This window comes from Euleptes europaea, chromosome 10 (assembly GCF_029931775.1).
Source record: "Euleptes europaea isolate rEulEur1 chromosome 10, rEulEur1.hap1, whole genome shotgun sequence".
In the NCBI taxonomy this organism is placed as follows: Eukaryota; Metazoa; Chordata; class Lepidosauria; order Squamata; family Sphaerodactylidae; genus Euleptes; species Euleptes europaea.
Genome location: NC_079321.1, coordinates 14,247,717 through 14,266,107, shown reverse-complemented (window position 1 = coordinate 14,266,107; position 18,391 = coordinate 14,247,717). Strand labels below are relative to the sequence as shown.

The window sequence follows — 18,391 nt, the reverse complement described above, 5'->3', positions numbered from 1 at the left end:
GGGATGACAACCTCCAGATGGGGCCTGAAGATCTCCCGGAATTACAACTGATCTTCAGACGATCAATTCTCCTGGAGAAAATGGCCGCTTTGAAGGGGAGACTCCATGGCATTATACCCTGCTCTGCCCTCTCCCTTCCTCAAACCCCACCCTCTTCGGGCTTCACCCCCAAATCTCAACAAATTTACCAACTCAGAGTCGGCAACTCAATCATACACAGATCTACATATCAGTTTGGGGTTGATATTTAAGTCTCACAATCAGCCTGTAATCCTCAGAACTGGTATTTGAATCTGGTGATAAAATTGTTAGTCCAAAAAACAAACCAAAAAAACTCCAGAATTTATCAATGGCAGGAAATGGTGTGGTGTATTAAATTTGTACATTCTTGGTGTATATGAGCAAGAAATGCAGAATCCACAGACAGGGTTTAACAGAGGCTCTGGTGCATTTTGTCTCAGACTCTATTATAAACCTTGTTATGCCTCTTGTCAATGAACAAGGAAAATTCCTTGAGGAAGGGGGATGTATTTGAGAGCTTTAAAGAGCTTCAGATTTCTTGCCATTCACTCACTGCTGAGCGGGCCTGGCCCTGACTCTCCCAGCGCGGTGTAGTGGGTAAGAGCGGTGGTTTGGAGCAGTGGGCTCTAATCTGGAGAACCGGATTTGATTCCCCACTCCTCCACATGAGCGGCAGAGGCTAATCTGGTGACCCGGGTTAGTTTCCCCACTCCTACCCATAAGGCCAGCTGGGTGACCTTGGGCTACTCACAGCTATCTCAGCCTCACCTACCTCACAAAGTGTCTGTTGTGGGGAGGGGGAAAGGAAGGTGATTGTAAACCGGTTTGATTCTTCCTTAAGTGGTGGAGAACGTCAACATATAAAAGCCAACTCTTCTTCTTCCCCGTGCAGACTGGAAGGGCTTCATCCTGGCACAAAGCTCCCATTATCTGCCTGTGCCTGCTCCCCCCACCCATGTTTTTTATCACACAATAATCTGTAATATAGACATGGAACAATTTAATTTAGCACAGAACCTTTTTGAAACCTGGGGATTTTTTAGAAAAGTAACATGTGATTGTAGAATGCTGTGATGATATTAGATCTAGAGGCCATTAGCACTGTAGACACCGACAAGTACACACTTTCCAGTGTCAAAGCTCCTTTCTACTTTAATGGCCAATTCTACTTTAATGGCCAATTTGGCCCTGAACAGTGTCAAAGCTTCCTTTGTCAAAAGCTTATACCTCGAAAATCTTGTGGGTTTTTGAGGTGCTACTAGACTTGAATTTAGCTCTTCCACTGCTGACCGGCACAACTACCCTCCTAATACAAAATCTGTTATACTGATTTATACTGGCTAAACAGGATGATGCATTTAACAAACGGGCCAAAATAAATGCACTGTGAGAAGCCATGCCTGTTTCAAGCCTCTTCAGCATCTCTCCAGAACTGCCTTGTGCCTCCAGAGTCTTCACAGCTTAGTTTCATCACTTATAGGATAAAAGCCACAACAATTTAACGGGCAAAGTATGGCAGTGATGAATGATGGTCTTTATAATGCTCTTTAAACACTCTACAGATGCTCTTTAAGACTACTAATAATAACATGGTATTTTTTTAATACAGGGTGACCCAGGAATTGAAGGACCAATTGGGCATCCCGGTCCCAAGGTACAGTATTGTGTGTTTCAGGCTTCACCATTTGTTCTTGTCATCTCTTTCCTAACTAAGCAAGGGAACATGGAAGGAGAGGTGGTTAAATTCATCTTAGCAGTTCACCCATTGCCAAATTAGCCCTTGTTCAGTGGCATTGTGAAGAGGCATGTGTTCAGTCCCAAAGGGCTAGTGAGGAAGAAGAGAATTGGTCCTTTAACAGGAAGTGTGGTAGGAAAATGTCCTGCTGTGATAACCTGAATGGCTGCGGTGTTGATGAATCACATCCACGATTTTGGCCAACACCCAAGTGGGGGGCCAAACCAATATCCACTGCAGTCCAGACTATCTCAGGTTTTGTACTAGATTGAGAATGTGGGAACGGTCTAAGGAAAATGGTCCACGGTACACAGAAAGGTAAGAGTGACATCGGGAAGGGCCGGAAAGCTACATTAACAAATCCGACACCAAGCTGAGTAGGTCTGTCAGAAGTGTTGGGTGACCGAAGGATCATCTTTCCTTGTATCAACATGGCACCTCTGGTGGTCTTAGCTGTTCCTCTCTGGCGTCGCCTCCTGCCACTGTCCTGTGGGTATGTCCGGATGGCCCTTCCCCTTTTCACCTTGAAGGGATTCTGCAAAAGCAAGTTGTTCAGGAAGGTTTTTGGGGACACCTGAACTGTACTTATCCTGTTGCAATTGTGTTTTACAAGTGTTATTTTTAAATGTTGTTTAAACCTACTTTGGGTCCCTTTTGGGGAGAAAGACAAGGTAGAAGAATTTTAAATAAAGAAATCAGAATTCAAAATGTTCTGAAATCAAGAAGATCAGTGTAAGTGAAACCAATCCAGAGAAGGAAACCAGACCCACAGATGGAAGATATTTACCAAATAGAATAATGGTACTTGGGAGTTGCTTTGGCTATTGAACTCTATTGCATTGAAGTCCCTCCCCAAACCCCACCTTCCTCAGGCTCCAGCCCAAAAACCTCCCGCCGGTACTGAAGAGGGACCTGGCAACCCTAAGAGGTGGGGAAGCAGCCTTGGATGAGGTTTGCAAACTGGATGCCCAAGGGAAAATGCATCTAAGTCTTGGGAGGGCTACGTTCCCTTAAAAAGCATGAGACCAGACCTGCTTTAGAGCAAACATGTTTTTTTAAAAAAGTCTCTGATTGAAATCCATCCACCCTAGTCCTAATACCCTATCTGTTGTAAACATAAAGACAGGTATCATTAAAACATTTCAGTAAGCACTAACAGACTTTTTCCCCCTTCCCTCCTGTAGGGCGTTCACGGGCTAAAAGGAGAAAAGGTAAAACATTTTGTTTTGTTTTTTTCAGAAAATTCTGGGAAAGTATATCGTGCTTTTGAAAAAGAGATTGTGCTTAAAAAAAATTCAGTTCAAGATTAGTGTCCTTGAAGATGTCACCAATGTAAATGTCAGGGATTTTTTTTGTACAGAAAGGAAATCAAATAGTAGCCTTGTGTATATTTGAAAGTGAGGTTTTGCTTGTGCCTTTTTGGCAATTTTAATGAATGTTTCAGAAGTCATAGATTGGTCAGGAAATAGAAACAGTTCTTATGGGAAGTGTTGTCCTACTAAGAATTATGCCACTGTCAATAGTCCAGAAGAATTCTGTGGAAGCCAATACTTGAAGGCCCTGACCTGGATAGCCCAGATCTCAGAAGCTAAACAGGATTGGCCCTGGTCAATACTGGGATGGGAGACCACCAAGGAATACCAGGGTCACTAGGCAGAAGCAGGCAAACCACCTCTGAACGTCTCTGGCCTTGAAAACCCTGTGGGGTCACATAAATCGGCTGCAATTTGACAGGGGGAAAAACTTGGAAAAATGGTTAGTTTGAGTTATTCTCAAATAATAGGTGCATAAGGTAAGAGTGTGTGCACGGAAATCGGTTTGCAAGTGTGTGTTAAAGGATAATGTTTTGCAATGTTCTAAATCATGGCTTACCTGTAGAAAGGAGATGATACTGTTTGACAGTCTGCCATTCCAATTGGACTGGCCTTAAGCCAGTAACTCAGCCAGACTCATGGCTCTTCCTCTTTTCTTTTGCAGGGTGAATTTGGAGGAGATGGCCGAAAGGTAAGGCCCGGCCTTCCAATCTTACCTGCTACCCCAGCTCTAAATTCGTGGTGGAAGCTGCTTCTGATGCTCTGCTTCTTTTATTTCAGGGGGCCGGTGGCTTAGCTGGAAGGAACGGCACGGATGGACAGAAGGTAGTTAATGAAAAATCAAGATAACTTTATCCTTTATTTCTTATCCTTTCAAGCACTAGTCCACTGCCCTGTTGCTCAGGGCTATGTATGGCAAGGGCCCTGATCTAGAATGCCCTGGCAAGCCCCATCTTGTCAGATCTCAGAATCTAAGCAGGGTTAGCCACGGCCAGTATCCAGATGGGAGACCACCAAGGAAGTCCAGGGTATCTACGCAGAGGCAAGTAATGGCAAACCACCTCTGAATGTCTCTTGCCCCGAAAACCCTACAGGGTTGCCATAAGTTGGCTGCGACTTGACGGCACTTTCTACCACCATTACATATGGCAATGTTGCAAAAATGGATGCCCGTTGTGGCTTTAGCCATCCTCTGAATTCTCTTCAGAAAGTTTTGAGGTTGAGATGCTCTAGGGTTGCCAACTTCCAGGTCGTAGCTGGAGATCTCCTGCTATTACACCTGATCTCCAGCTATTACGACTGATCTCCAGAGATCAGTGAGCATCTCCTCTGTGCCCTGTTTGTTGGCCCTCCAAAGTAACTGGTTGGCCACTATGTGGAAAAAGAGGTGCTGGATTAGATGAACCTCTGGTCTCATGCAGCAGGGCTCTTCTCATGTTCTAATGTTCTTGCTTTATAATTTTATTGTTCAATTGTGCACCCATCAATGTGGGTGCAAATTTTGTACGGAAGTACAAATGTGTATTTTGTTTCCGCTTTTCAATTTTGTGCGTGATGAAGGAGACCGTTTTCATCTAACCCGTTTTCTTTGCCACAACTCCAATTTTGGGGTGTGTTTGTTTCATGCCATTTAGTCGCAGTTTTTACATCGTATTTGTCCAGTTGATAAATAGACATCAGTTTGACTTGTCAATATTTCTATCAAGTTTCCTTTAATGATATGGCCCAGAAAAATAGCAGTTTTGTCTCAAGTGTGGAGAAACCGTAAAAGGAAACTTAAGTTTTCAACTCAAACCAGAGTTGCCCTGAAATTCAGTAACATCCCTAAACATCTTCTCAGAACAGCTTGGTATAAAACAGTATAAATAATTGACTAATTAGGGCTAGATCTTTTGCGAATAGATGGAAGGGAGGGGCTGTGGCTCAGTGGAAGAGCCTGTGCTCAGCTCGCAGAAGGCCCCAGATTCAATTCCAGTCATCTCTAGTTAAAAAAGGACCAGACAGTGTGTGACATGAAAGACCCCTGCCTGAGACCCTGGAGAGGCACTGTCAATCAGAGTAGACAATACTGACCTTGATGAACCTATTGTCTGGTTCTTGTGTGTGTGTGTGTGTGTGTGTGTGTGTGTGTTCAAACATCTACAATCTTTTCTCTAATCATATTTCTCTTTCCTCTGTTGGATCATTCTAGGGCAAGCTTGGGCGTATTGGAGCTCCTGGCTGTAAGGGCGACCCAGGGGACAGGGTAAGAACAAGCACTGTGACATGTTTTCCAGCTGTGGTATTTGACCGCAGGGTTCTCCTGAACATCTGGGATGAAGTCCAATTGTAGGAGTTACACTTGCAATACAGAGCATGCAGAGGGAACACTTGGGGTCCTCTGTGAATTCAGTGTGTAGTGCCCTTCTTGAGTTTCTTGGCTCATTGCAAGAGAAAAAGAAGTTCTTGCAGATGTGAGCATCTCTCTTTCTTTCCCCCTGTTCTTAGACCGAGGTCTTGAACAATAAAACCATAAAACTTAAATAAGACCCATCTCTAAAAACACCTCCCTTCGTCTCTTCTCTGCAGCCTCCAAAGAAACGAACAACAAAATAAGTACACTGCGGGTCAGAGTCCTCTAAGAGGAACTGAACCTTTTGCTCCAAAGTTGCCCGAGAAGATGTGGACCATTTGTTAAAACATGGTATAATCCATTTTAGCCTAAGTTGGTACACTTAAGGACAGTGCAAAAGGATATGTACCAAGAAGTCCACTGACTGAAGAGGGCAGGGACACAGCCGGTTTGAAAAAGGGATCTTTAGCATATGGCCCAGCAAAACCATTGAAAAGGGGCAATTAAATCGTGAAAGCATCAAGATTCTACATAACTTTGGACTAACCAGAGAATCCATATAAGAAGGAAGATTACCCTTAGATAACAGGCCCAGGGCAAGTGGAGAACATGTCCTCCGAGCATCAAAATGTGTGTAACTCTTATCTCTATCACAGATCAATTTGGCCACATGTTTTTTACATTGATCTTCAGAAGAAAAGGTCTTCCACCTTCAAATATACAAGTGATAGCTTATGTTCAAAATGCTGGAGCCAGGGAGCCATATAGGAGTCCTTGAGGGTTAAGCATACCAAGCTATCCTCCGGGGCCTCCAGCAGATGTGAGCCTCCAAAAGGGAGGGAAGGGGTCATTTTATTGAACTGTGGGATGTCCACGATATATTACTTGATATCCCAGGGCCCATTCCTGCTGCTTCTGTTTTGTTTTCTGAGAATGATAGCTTGTGCTTAGAGTTGTGATTGGGCTTCTGTTGAATTCCTTCCTAGGGTCCCGATGGCTATTCTGGAGATGCGGGGGATCAAGGAATGCCAGGAGACCCAGGAGTAAAGGTATGGGCCGTTCCTTAAAGCAGGGGTCCCCAGCCATTTGGAGCCTGTGGGCACATTGGGAATTTTGAGAGGGTGTGGTGAGCGCCACCCACAAAAGAAGGCATCCACAGAAGGCTGACCCAAGTGGGATACCTCCCTCCTCATGCCTCCTGGGAAGAAGGAAAGCCTGATGGGGAAGTGGATCCATATGGGCTAAGAGCCCAAGTGCTTACCATTTCTGCTGATTCAGCATGGTGTAGTGGTTAAGAGCAGTGGTTTGGAGAGGTGGACTCTAATCTGGAGAACCGGGTTTGATTCCCCACTCTTCTACATGAGCGGCGGAGGCTAATCTGGAGAACCAGGTTTGTTTCCCCACTCCTACTCATGAAGCCAGCTGGATGACCTTGGGCTAGTCACAGTTCTCTTAGAGCTCTCTCAGCCCCGTCTACCTCACAGGGTGTCTGTTGTGGGGAGGGGAAGGTGATTGTAAGCCGGTTTGATTCTTCCTTAAGTGGTAGAGAAAGTAGGCGTATAAAAACCAACTCTTCTTCTTCATCCTCCAGTGGAAAACCCTTTCATTTTAATGAAGGCAGCCAATTACAAGCCCTGCCTTAGAATGGCCCCGCCCACTTTCTGTAAAGCTCGGTGGGTGCCAGGGAAAGTACTGGCGGGTGCCTTGGTGCCCACGGGTACCACATTGGGGAATCCCGCCTGAAAGAGATGGTTGACAGAGCCACAGAAGCCACCCCACAGGCTGCAGTGAATGTCTGCGCAACTGTTTGTAAGAAAGAGCCAATGCGTATCCACTTTATATATAAACCTCAGTCCTCTGGATCTGGATAAATGTGGGGTTTAACTTGTGTGACGTCACTGATGTCACTCGGTCACTTCCAAGTACGACCATTGAGTTTTACCATACAGTTTCCGGCAGTTCCGAGAGCTACCGTTTGTCACTGCCAGGTTGTACAACCAGCTAAGGAATTATTCAGTACGCAGCCACCAATGCACTAAATTCTTTACTTTTAAGAGAAAACCTGCAAGTGTTCAAATATGTACTACTTTACAAGATAAACCATCATATGTACTTTTTATACAATATGTTAGAAAGCTGTTCCATTCTTTATACAGGGAAATATATATAAACAGATATATCACTGTTCTTATAATCTCCGTGGAACAATGTCCCATATTAAATTCTAACTGTATGTAAACCAAACTTGTCAAGACGTCACAATGTCCCGTTGTGGGTGCGTGGATCCTGTGCACACACACAAAATGCACGTGCTTCCAAGTGAGCTGGTTTGATTAATCCAATCAGGACATCGCTTCTTCCAAGCCTGTGTTATGCAGCTCGTGCCTTCAATGTGTCCTTCACTGTCACTTCACTGTCCTTCAGTGTTACACCTCTGAAGATGCCTGCCACAGCTTCTGGCGAAACCTCAGGAAAGAAAATACCAAGACCACGGTCACACAGCCCGGATAACCTACAAGAACTGATGAACTCTGACCGTGAAAGCCTTCACAATATTATAAACACACGTGCCTTCCCCCCTCCCTGCTATGCCTGGTTTGTCCTTCCCAAGGTTTGCTATCCTTGAGCCAACCTTGTAGGTTATGCTTAGAAGCAAACAAAAGAGATTTGGATGCCAGTGTAAGCGCTGCGTGACATGCATTTCAGTTCACCTGTGCTATAGCAGTTCAGCACTGCACATCATTTTAAAGTATTATAAATATTGGGAGGAGCTTTTAAAAATTGCCAACTATTTGCTCCATGATTTTTTAGATGATCCCTGGTGTGTTTGATGAATTATATGTAGAATTCCTCCATAATCTATATGGAAAATACCATGTGAAGCTTCAACTCTTAGGCATCGATAAATGAATGTCAGATGTCCAGTCTGAGAACAGCCACTGAATATTTAACACCAACACCCAAAGAAGTGATTCAGGGAAGTGGTTTTTATCTGACCGCTGATCCCTATGTGCTGGCATGCAAAGCCTATATATATGATGTGTAACCTTTACCCTCTGCATCTCTTTCAGGGTTATCCTGGCCGACCTGGCCGGAGTGGACAACCAGGGGCTCCTGGAGAAAGAGGAGGCAGGGTAGGCATCTGTTTGGGGTTTTTAACTTGTTGCATCCTTTGGAATCCACAGGGCATCCTCAGTAGCTTCCTCTCCATTACAAGCTCATGTGAACAGGGGCTTGGGCAACTGACAGGCAGAGCACTTACGGCAGCACTGGGGAGCCGCACAGCAGCGCCATGCATGGGCACCAGCGCAGCCACTGCAGCAGCATTTCTACGGTGCAAGGGCTTGCGCTGGCCCCAAAGGGGGCATTCCCGGGGACAAGACTGACATTAGGCAGTTTCCTGACTTCAGTCAGCATCCTTTCGCACTGAGAACACCCCCTTTTGCCTGCACGAACTTGCACCTGCAAAACTGGGGGTGTCACACTGTGAAACTCAAAGGAGCAGTTTCACGGGGCTGGGGGGATTTTCCTGATCATTTTGCTCGTCGCAACCCGAATTGAGGCTCTGGGCACCTGGTTTTTAGGAGGGAAGTGTACTGAGTGCTCCATTCCAGGAACTCTAGGCTTCTTATCTGTAGGAGTGATCAGCATACCTTTAAAATCCGTGTCTCCTTGAAGAAGCAAGAAGGGACTTGGAAGAGGGTTGGGAACTAGCATTGCCTATCTCCAGGTATCAGCTGGCGATCTCCCAGGATTACAACTTGTCTCCAGGTTAGAGAGATCAGTTCCCCTGGAGAAAATGGCTGCTTTGGAAGGTGGACTCTATGGCATTAGACCCCACTGAGGTCTCTCCCCTTCCCAGGCTCCACCCCCAAATCTCCAGGTATTTTCCAACCCAGAACTGACAACCCCTAAAATGAGGGGCAAGTAGGGCCTTATTTGTTGTGGTGAAAATGACTTATTGGCTGATTCAGGGATAAGGAGGGGACCATGAATCACGCCAAGGCCTTTGGGGTTCTTGGCAATGGCCGGTGCACAGTACTGGTGATGCTGCAGCGTGGTCTTTGTTGCCCATGCGGTGGCTTCTCTCCAGGGGGATTCTGATTTCTCTTTCCGTTTCTTTTTCCCCAAAGGGACCGAAAGGCACCAATGGAGCCCCTGGAAGCCCCGGTGTCAAAGGAGGCAAAGGAGGCTCAGGCCCTGCCGGCCCCAAAGGAGAACCCGTAAGTGGCAGTTCCCGCTTGATCGCTTTGTTCAAAGAGAGAGATCCCAATGCAGGGCATGCGCTGGAGTTGTTGAGCGGGTCAGGTCTTTGCATAGATTTAGGTTCTAATAGACTCGGTGGAATGTCATTTTGTGTCATGGCTCCTATTTGCAGTCCTGCATGTTGTTTTCTTTCCTTTCTTTTCTTCACTCTTTTGTATCCCAGGGAAGGGGCACGAGAAAAGAAGAGGGGATCGGCAGCCGTCACCTCACCTGACACAACCTGCACAAATCCCAAGAGCTCATGCTGGGGAGGGGGACAATTTCTCCCAATTCTACCCTCTGGCTGTGGCTCCCATAGACACCCCAGCACCACCACCGCAGACATAGCGTTGGAAGGGACCACCAGGGTCATCTAGTCCAACCCCCTGCACAATGCAGGAAATTCACAACTACTTACCCTCTACACCCCCAGTGAACCCTACTCCATGACCAAAAGATGGCCAAGATGCCCTCCCTCTTATGATCTACCTAAGGTTATAGAATCAGCATTGCTGACAGATGGCCATCTAGCCTCTGCTTAAAAACCTCCAGGGAAGGAGAGCTTACCACCTCCTGAGGAAGCCTGTTTTACTGAGGAACCGCTCTGTTAGAAAATTCTTCCTGATGTCTAGCTGGAAACTCTTTTGATTTAATTTCAACCCGTTGGTTGTGGTCCGACCTTCTGGGGCAACAGAAAACAACTCGGCACCCTCCTCTATGTGACAGCTCTTAAAGTACTTGAAGATGGTTATCATACCACCTCACCTCACCCAATATCTAGGTTGTGCTTTGACTGTTTCCTTTCTTTGCCCAAGGGCCGTCGAGGCGATCCGGGCCCAAAGGGGAGTCCAGCCGGCCCCGGAACGAAAGGAGAAAGGGTATGTTTGGCGTCATTCCAAAGCGATACTAGGAGTTCCCACCAAAATTGGCAGGGCTGGAAAAGAGACAAATACATCCCTATGTGTTCGGATTCCCGGTCTAGAGAGTACCAAATGAAGTGAATGCATATCGGCAGAGGTGGGCTTTTGTTAAAGGCAGGGACAATAAAACGTGCAACTCCAGGGCAACCAGGCAATTAAATGACTCATTAACCCTTTGTTTGGTTGCTGGGCTGAGTGTGTTCTATGGCTATAGAGTTTCTAGCGATTCCTACAGCTACCCATTGTCACTTCTGGGTTGTTCTATGCCACTTCCCAGAGAAGCTGCCACTGCAGCTTATAGAGTTAAAATACCATAAATGTGTAATAAGAACACAACTGTAAAACCTTTTAATAACTAATTAAAACATCTGTCAGTTATCCTCGTCTTACAGTCAGATGTACAGTTCTGCACCCAGTATGGTGGTGGCAGTGCTCCCATGCTTGAATGGAAGAGTAGGAGATTGTGCTTCATGTAGAAGTAGAACCACCTTTTAAAAAGGGAACAGAATGGGGGAGATTAGGGCACGAGGAGTTGCTGCTCATAATCTTGTCGCAAGCACAACCCTGTAGGACAAGGCAATGGCTGCTGGATACGGTTTGTGTGTCTGTAGGTGTGGCATGCCATGATTTGGATGGCCTAGGGTAGCCTGAGCTCATCAGATCTCAGATGCTAAGCAGGGTTGGCCCTGGTTAGTATTTGGATGGGAGACCACCAAGGAAGTCCAGGGTCGTGACGCGGAGGCTGGCAATGGCAAACCACCTCTGAATGCCTCTTGCCTTGGGTCGTTCTAAGTCAGCTATGACTCGATGACACTCACCATATGTGGCATCAAACTCTGGGGAATTTGGCCTTCTCATTCACATCCCATCACCAAAGAAGGCTCAGAGGAGTTTCTAATATTTCCCATTCTTCAGGCCCACACTTGGAGGCCCCGCCTCCATTCTTCAATAAGTGCATCTAAATTACTTTTTCTTTACTCACAGGGTGATCCTGGTCCCGAGGGCCTACGAGGGCTAGCAGGAGAAGTTGGAAGCAAAGGAGGAAGGGTGAGGAATCATGACAAGATTTCAGCAAAGCTTTCAGACAGCTTACTCTGTTTTCTTCTCCAAGCAGGCATATTTCCCTAGGTGGCAGCTTGGAGGAGATTTCTGCACTGGCATCAGTAGAAATAGTTCCACCTTTCTCATCAGTTGAAGTTGGGTTAGATGTAGCAATTAATCTATCAGCAATTCAAAGCTAGAAACCTTGGGGGATATTGAACCCCATCAGTGGGGGTTAGGGTTGCCAGCTGCAACTGGAAAATTCTGAGGGGTGGAGACAGTCACGTTGGCATTGCGCCAACAAATATTGTCACTTCTGGTATGAAACCTGAAGTGATGTCATTGTGTTGGGATGGTGCTCTAGGATTCCCCCAAAACTCTGTGGTTAAACCATAGAGGTCTGAGTGAATCCTAGAGTGTTGCTCCGATGCAACGATGTCACTTCTGGCTTCACACTGAAAATGACACGCGGTTCCAGCGAGCACTCCCAGTTTCCCCCCCTGCCAGCCTGTGCAGTGGCAATGGGGAGCAGGAGACCTCGCCCCAGTGGCGGACCAACATTTTTTGGACCTTGAAACTTGAACTGTTACGGAGGGCCCTTCGCAACCAGCAACAATAGGGCAACGCCCAACAAGGGCCTTGCTGCCCTTGCAAAGACCTCGAGGCCCAAATGGTAGAGAACAGAGTGGTGGGGTAGAGTCCTTGAAAATGAGCCACACAGTGAGCCCCTTCCCACCAGCAATGAGGTCTGGGTAACGGCTGTTATCTTCTTCAGTGGGGTTGTTCTACAGCAGCTGCATTGGTTCATTCTCTAATAGAGAGGCAGAAGGTCATCAGAGGGGGCTCATTAGGATAAAGAGGTGAAAATTATTAGAGCATATTCTAAGGTCAATATTAAGTACTTCAACCCATTGGCTTATGATTCTATCGCTAAAATAGCCTTATTTTAATAACAAACACTTTTAAAAACTCCATCAATTCTGTTGAAAAATTCACTGATTACAATAGAAAGTTGCTTCAGGGCTGCTGCAGGAATAGGGCTCCTGAAGCTCAAGCTTCCTTAGTTTCCCAGTAGATCCGCCACTGCCTGGCCCTCCTTGTTGGGGATGTCATCTCTGTTGGTCTCTAGCACCCAGTCAGAGGCCTACAAACATGACTCCTTGTTGTCTGGAACCAGCTTCAGTGAGGTACTCCACATGTAGCTGAGTTGGGATCTCAAAGGAGGGAAAGTTTCACACCCATGACCTGTGAAATCACAGCTGGCAAAGGTGGCTGCGCTGGCAATGTAAGAGCACAGCCACCAACACAGACATCCTAACCATTCAGACCAGAAAACATTTGTATTGTTATTTCTTGCTATTTTCCCAACATGGCCCTGGATTAACTGGCTCAGTAGGGTACGTTGACCACTTATAGCATAGCCTGCGGTTGCTAGCAGTTTCTAGATACATCTTTGAGGAAGAGATAATATCTGACTCTGCCTTCATTTCTTTGTTTCACAGGGGGAACGAGGACTGCCTGGCCCGCGAGGACCACAAGGGGGTGTGGGGGAACCGGGAACGCTTGTAAGTTGCGTCCGAACACAGAGAGCCAGCATGGTGTAGTGGTTAAGAGCAGTGGTTTGGAGCAGTGGACTCTGATCTGGAGAACCGGGTTTGATTCCCTGCTCCTCCACATGAGGGGCGGATGCTAATCTGGTGAACTGGATTTGTTTTCCCCACTCCTACACATGAAGCCAGCTGGGTGACCTTGGGCTAGTCACACTGCCTCAGCCCCACCTACCTCACAGGGTGTCTGTTGTGGGGAAGGGAAGGGGATTGTAAGCCGGTTTGGTTCTGCCTTAAGTGGTAGAGAAAGTCGGCTTATAAAAACCAACTCTTCTTCATCATCCTGACATATCAACCTTCTTTCCTAAAAGCCATATTTGAGCAATGTATATTTTATCATCCCCGCTTTCCTGATGGCCACCAAATTATTCAGTGTTGAACAATATTTGAATTCAAGTTCTTTACCTCCCTCTTTCCACCCCCACCCCAATATTTTGGGAGTCAGCTCACCAGAAGAAGTCCTTACTGTAGTCACCCAGATATATGTGATGATAAAGAAGACTCTTCGCACTGTCGTTTAGGACCGTAAATTGGCAGCAAAGGTTACCTAGAAACAGAAGAGGTCTCCTGTAAGAACTACCTTCTTGTTGATGAGGCTGTAGGAGAATAATGAGAGCACTGATTGTACAACACTGCCACACTGGCATTCCTAAAGTTCTAGGAGACCAATGGCTCACTTTCTTCTACTCGTTTTCAGGGTTCTCGAGGGGATCCCGGTGATGCAGGTCCAAGGGGTGACTCAGGCCTTCCAGGACCAAAGGTAACGTGGACCTAAATGTTAGCACAAGCCTGCTTTAATGGAGAGGACTCTCCCCCCCACACACCCCCTGCAAAGACCTAGGCTACATGGAGGAGAGCTGAGTCAATGGCTGCTAGCCATGGAGAGCAAAGGAAACTTTATTTAGGGGCAGAAAATCTCTGAATCCCAGTGTTTGGAGGCAACATTGGAGAGACCACATTGGGGAGACCAGACTTGATCCCGATGCCCTGTTTGTTGGCCCTCCATGATAACTGATTGGCCACCATGTGAAACAGGTTGCTGGACTAGATGGACCACTGGTCTGACCCAGCAGGGCCCTTCTTGTGTTCTTATATCTTTTTTAAGTTCTTACTGTTCTGCAGCTGCTCCATACACATTTATTCATAACAGCTTATACTTGGCGATTTTGATCAATATAGAGCAACACATGGGGAGCATATGGCATGCTATGTTTTTCTTTGAAAATCCCATTCTTTCTCCTTTTTTTAACTCCAGGGAGACCGAGGAAGACCTGGCTTTAACTATCCTGGCCCCAGAGGGCTCCCGGTAGGTTTCGTTTACATATTGCATTTAGGCTCATATGGAAAGCTTCCATAAGCAAACAAAGTACGTTTGCCACAGCGTTGCCAGGTACCCCCTGACAACCAGCAGTGAGGGGCACTTACCAGGAGCAAAGAGGCCTAGACTGGTGATGCCAGCAACATGGCGATGTCACTTCCAGCACACACCAGAAGTGATGTCATCATATCGATGCAGGGACACTCTGATATTTGGGCAAAAACTCTATGGTAGAAGTCATTTTACCATAGAGTCTTTACCCAAAATACCAGAGCATGTTGGCGTCTTGATGATGTTCCTTCCAGTGTGCATCATTTCATACATCAAGACCCCCCTGCTACTTGGTAGAGACTGAAAAATGCTATTCAGCTATTGAGTAGTTTGAATCACATTCCAGAAAAATCCTGTTTGGGAATAAACATTGTAATCACCAGACCATATGCATTTCGGCCTATGAAGCCTATGAATTGCTACGTAGTGTATAAGCCGAAATGTTGGAGATTACTGTAGATTACTGTAGATGGGTCCTTTGAAAGAGTTTCATTTGACATCCTTACATGTATTGCTTATTATCCTATTCGTTATTTTTTTCAGCATAAGGGGAGACGGGAATAAACATCACCATGTCAATTGACAAACATGCAAATAAGCTGAATTCTTTTCTTCCCCCAGCATGACGTTTCCTGACTCTCTTTTGCATGAGTATTTTTATTCTGGTTGTTGGTGTTACCCATGATGCATGTTCAGACAGTAAAACTAGTGAACAACTACGGTTGCCAACCTCCAGGTAATTACTATAAGCAGGAGGTGTACTGATATATGGTAGTGAAATCCCTAAGGAAATTAATCTCAGTACACAGCCACTAACCATTTCAAATATATGCAACTTTTTAGTTATATTACAGTATGAACGTCAATATGCGTAACACTCTCTTCAATTATAAGTTCTGAACAACAGAAAGCCTAAATGTGTTGGTAATATAAGGCTTCACAATTCAATGTAACAATTCAATACAACATATGTTTCAGAACATTAGAACCCCCAGGGAATGATTCATACGACCGGCAGTAAAAGTCCGTGAGGATGTACTGAGAGCCGCCGAAAGCCAGACTGCAATTATTTCTAAAATATCAACAACATCATACACATAATCTAAACATATACTACTTAGTCTCAAACCCACCCTTGTGCAAACAGAATAATAAATGGAAATCTTATCTTACCTGACAGCAATTTTGCAGTTCATAAGAATGACCCAGAAATAATTGCACAGTCTGAGGAAGCAAGTTGAACTTCAACGCGAAACAAGGAAAAACAACCGGGAACTTGTTACTATCTTCATGTGCTTGCACTTAATCACAACTAATAACGCATAGCTGCGGTGGCTAGCGTTTGCAGCATCGGCTTATTCAGCAGTGACGGGAATCGGATTACTGGATTGGTCAGCGCACGGTCAGCTGACCGCGACATCGAGCGCTTTCAACTAGTACAGTCTGGCTTTCGGCGGCTCTCAGTACATCCTCACGGACTTTTACTGCCGGTCGTATGAATCATTCCCTGGGGGTTCTAATGTTCTGAAACATACTTTGTATTGAATTGTTACATTGGATTGTGAAGCCTTATATTACCAACGCATTTAGGCTTTCTGTTGTTCAGCACTTATAATTGAAGAGAGTGTTACGCATATTGATGCTCATACTGTAATAAAACTAAAAAGTTGCATATATTTGAAACGGTTAGTGGCTGTGTACTGAGATTAATTTCCTTAGGGATTTCACAACCTCCAGGTAATAGCTGGAGATCTCCTGTTATTACAACTGATCTCCGGTTTTTTTCCCCATTAATATAGCAGTCTGTATTTGCCAAATTCTATCGGCCAATGGCATCAGTGAAGACACTGCTGTTCCATTTCGGAAGGTTGCTAATCCCAAATCCAAAGCCCAAGCATTCTCCGCTAGGGGTGTCGGTGGAAATTCCGTATGCTCAACGTCTCTGAGACATGGTTGGCAACAATTGGCATTGATTTTAAGAAGAAGCACTTCCCTGTTACCTCTGAGTAGGCTCACAGCCAAGAACGGCAAGCACTAACAAGCATTTCTTTGTTCCCAGGGTGATAAAGGCGAGAAGGGAGTACAAGGACTGGAGGTATAGTATGATCATATCTGTATCTTCAGCTTGCAAATATGGTAATAAATGATGTTCTGGTCTCTTCAATGAGTAGCTGATTAGCTTCTCTGTACAGCCCTCATGAGGAAGGAAGGCGGCGTAGCATAACCCGATCTCATCAGGTTGCGGAAACTAAGCTGGGAGACCTCCAAGGAAGACTTTGCAGAGGAAGGCACTGGCAAACCACCTCTGCTTCTTAATTGCATTGAAAGCCCCTTGCTGGGGTCGCCATGAGTCAGCGGCGACTTGGTGGCACTACACCACACTTGGGGAGCCAGTGTAGTGTAGTGGTTATGAGTGGCGGTTTGGAGCGGTGGACTTTAATCTGGAGAACCGGGTTTGATTCCCCACTCCTCCACATGAGCAGTGGATGCTAATCTGGTGAACTGGGTTGGTTTCCCCACTCCTACACCTGAAGGCAGCTGGGTGACCTTGGGCTAGTCACAGTTCTTCTAGAGCTTTCTCAGCCCCACCTACTTCACAGGGTGTCTGTTGTGGGGAGGGGAAGGGAAGGGAAGGTGATTGTAAGCTGGTTTGATTCTTACTTAAGTGGTAGAGAAAGTTGGCATATCAAAACCAACTCTTCTTTACACAGACATAGCCCTCATGGGGGTGCATGTGATGCCTGCAGGACCACTTCTTAGACTGTACCCACTTTAGTACTCTTACTGCCACTACTGTGGTGTTCAGTAAACCAGCCCTGGCATGGCTTGTACCATCACCACACTCGGGAAGCTAGCGTGGCGTAGTGGTTAAGAGCGGTGGTTTGGAGCGGTGGAGTCTGATCTGGAGAACCAGGTTTGATTCCCCACTCCTCCACATGAGTGGCGGAGGCTAATCTGGTGAACTGGATTTGTTTCCCCACTCCTCCCCATGAAGCCAGCTGGGTGACCTTGGGCAAGTCACAGCTCTGATAGAGCTCTCTCAGCCTCACCTTCCTCACAGGGTGTCTGTTGTGGGGAGGGGAAGGGAAGGTGACTGTAAGCCAGTTTGAGTCTCCCTTAAGTGGTAAAGAAAGTCAGCATATAAAAACCAACTCTTCTTCTTCTTTTCCCCCCTGTCAAGAAAAGATTCCTTCTCCATCCAATCCACTTTGTGTACTCCCAGTTTGGCTTTACATCATTAAAGGAGAAGTGCCAAGAACAGCCCCATGGAAACGTCTCCCAAAGAGTACAGGGCAAGAGGGTGGTGGCTAGACACAGAAGGGCACAGGGAGAAGAAGAGAAAACCTAGAGATGTCTTAACCCTTTGTACCATTTTTGAAACAGGGTGGAAGAGGGGACTTTGGACTGAAAGGCCCTCCAGGACCAAAAGGCGACAAAGGTGAACCTGTAAGTACACCGTTTGTCCGATTCCATTTCATGAGGCTGAGTGCCATCTAGATTTGCTGGACATTGTTGTTTGCCCAAATGGCATTTATGACTATTTCCCAGTCTGTTTTTACATGAGGAGGGGGCATAGATGGTGTAAGTGACACTTCGCCATCTCAGTTTTGGAATATATCCTGAAGGGGAAAACCGTATGAAGCTCTTCCACTTGTCAGGAATTTGGCTCAAGATTCTGGGAAACAAGGGAATGGTCCCCCTATTTCCCACAGACATTTTCCCTCCCACGTGGATTTTGAATTACCTTAGGACAGTTCCTTTAGGAAACACCAGTGTTTAGCCCAGGCTAGCCCAATATCATCATTAG

The 18,391-nt window shown here is 46.0% G+C and overlaps 1 protein-coding gene across 1 annotated transcript in view; it reads left to right on the top strand.

Moving 5' to 3' along the window:
* The window catches only part of COL6A2 (collagen type VI alpha 2 chain), a 45,271-nt gene that overhangs the window by 5,301 nt on the left and 21,579 nt on the right, over positions 1 to 18,391 (top strand). Inside the window, exons 6-20 of the mRNA XM_056856057.1 lie at positions 1,631 to 1,675; positions 2,941 to 2,967; positions 3,734 to 3,760; positions 3,850 to 3,894; positions 5,261 to 5,314; positions 6,388 to 6,450; positions 8,473 to 8,535; positions 9,535 to 9,624; positions 10,462 to 10,524; positions 11,551 to 11,613; positions 13,110 to 13,172; positions 13,912 to 13,974; positions 14,470 to 14,520; positions 16,643 to 16,678; positions 17,968 to 18,030. Of these exons, the coding sequence (XP_056712035.1) occupies positions 1,631 to 1,675; positions 2,941 to 2,967; positions 3,734 to 3,760; positions 3,850 to 3,894; positions 5,261 to 5,314; positions 6,388 to 6,450; positions 8,473 to 8,535; positions 9,535 to 9,624; positions 10,462 to 10,524; positions 11,551 to 11,613; positions 13,110 to 13,172; positions 13,912 to 13,974; positions 14,470 to 14,520; positions 16,643 to 16,678; positions 17,968 to 18,030 (816 nt within the window). The remainder of the gene's footprint in view (positions 1 to 1,630; positions 1,676 to 2,940; positions 2,968 to 3,733; positions 3,761 to 3,849; positions 3,895 to 5,260; positions 5,315 to 6,387; positions 6,451 to 8,472; positions 8,536 to 9,534; positions 9,625 to 10,461; positions 10,525 to 11,550; positions 11,614 to 13,109; positions 13,173 to 13,911; positions 13,975 to 14,469; positions 14,521 to 16,642; positions 16,679 to 17,967; positions 18,031 to 18,391) is intronic.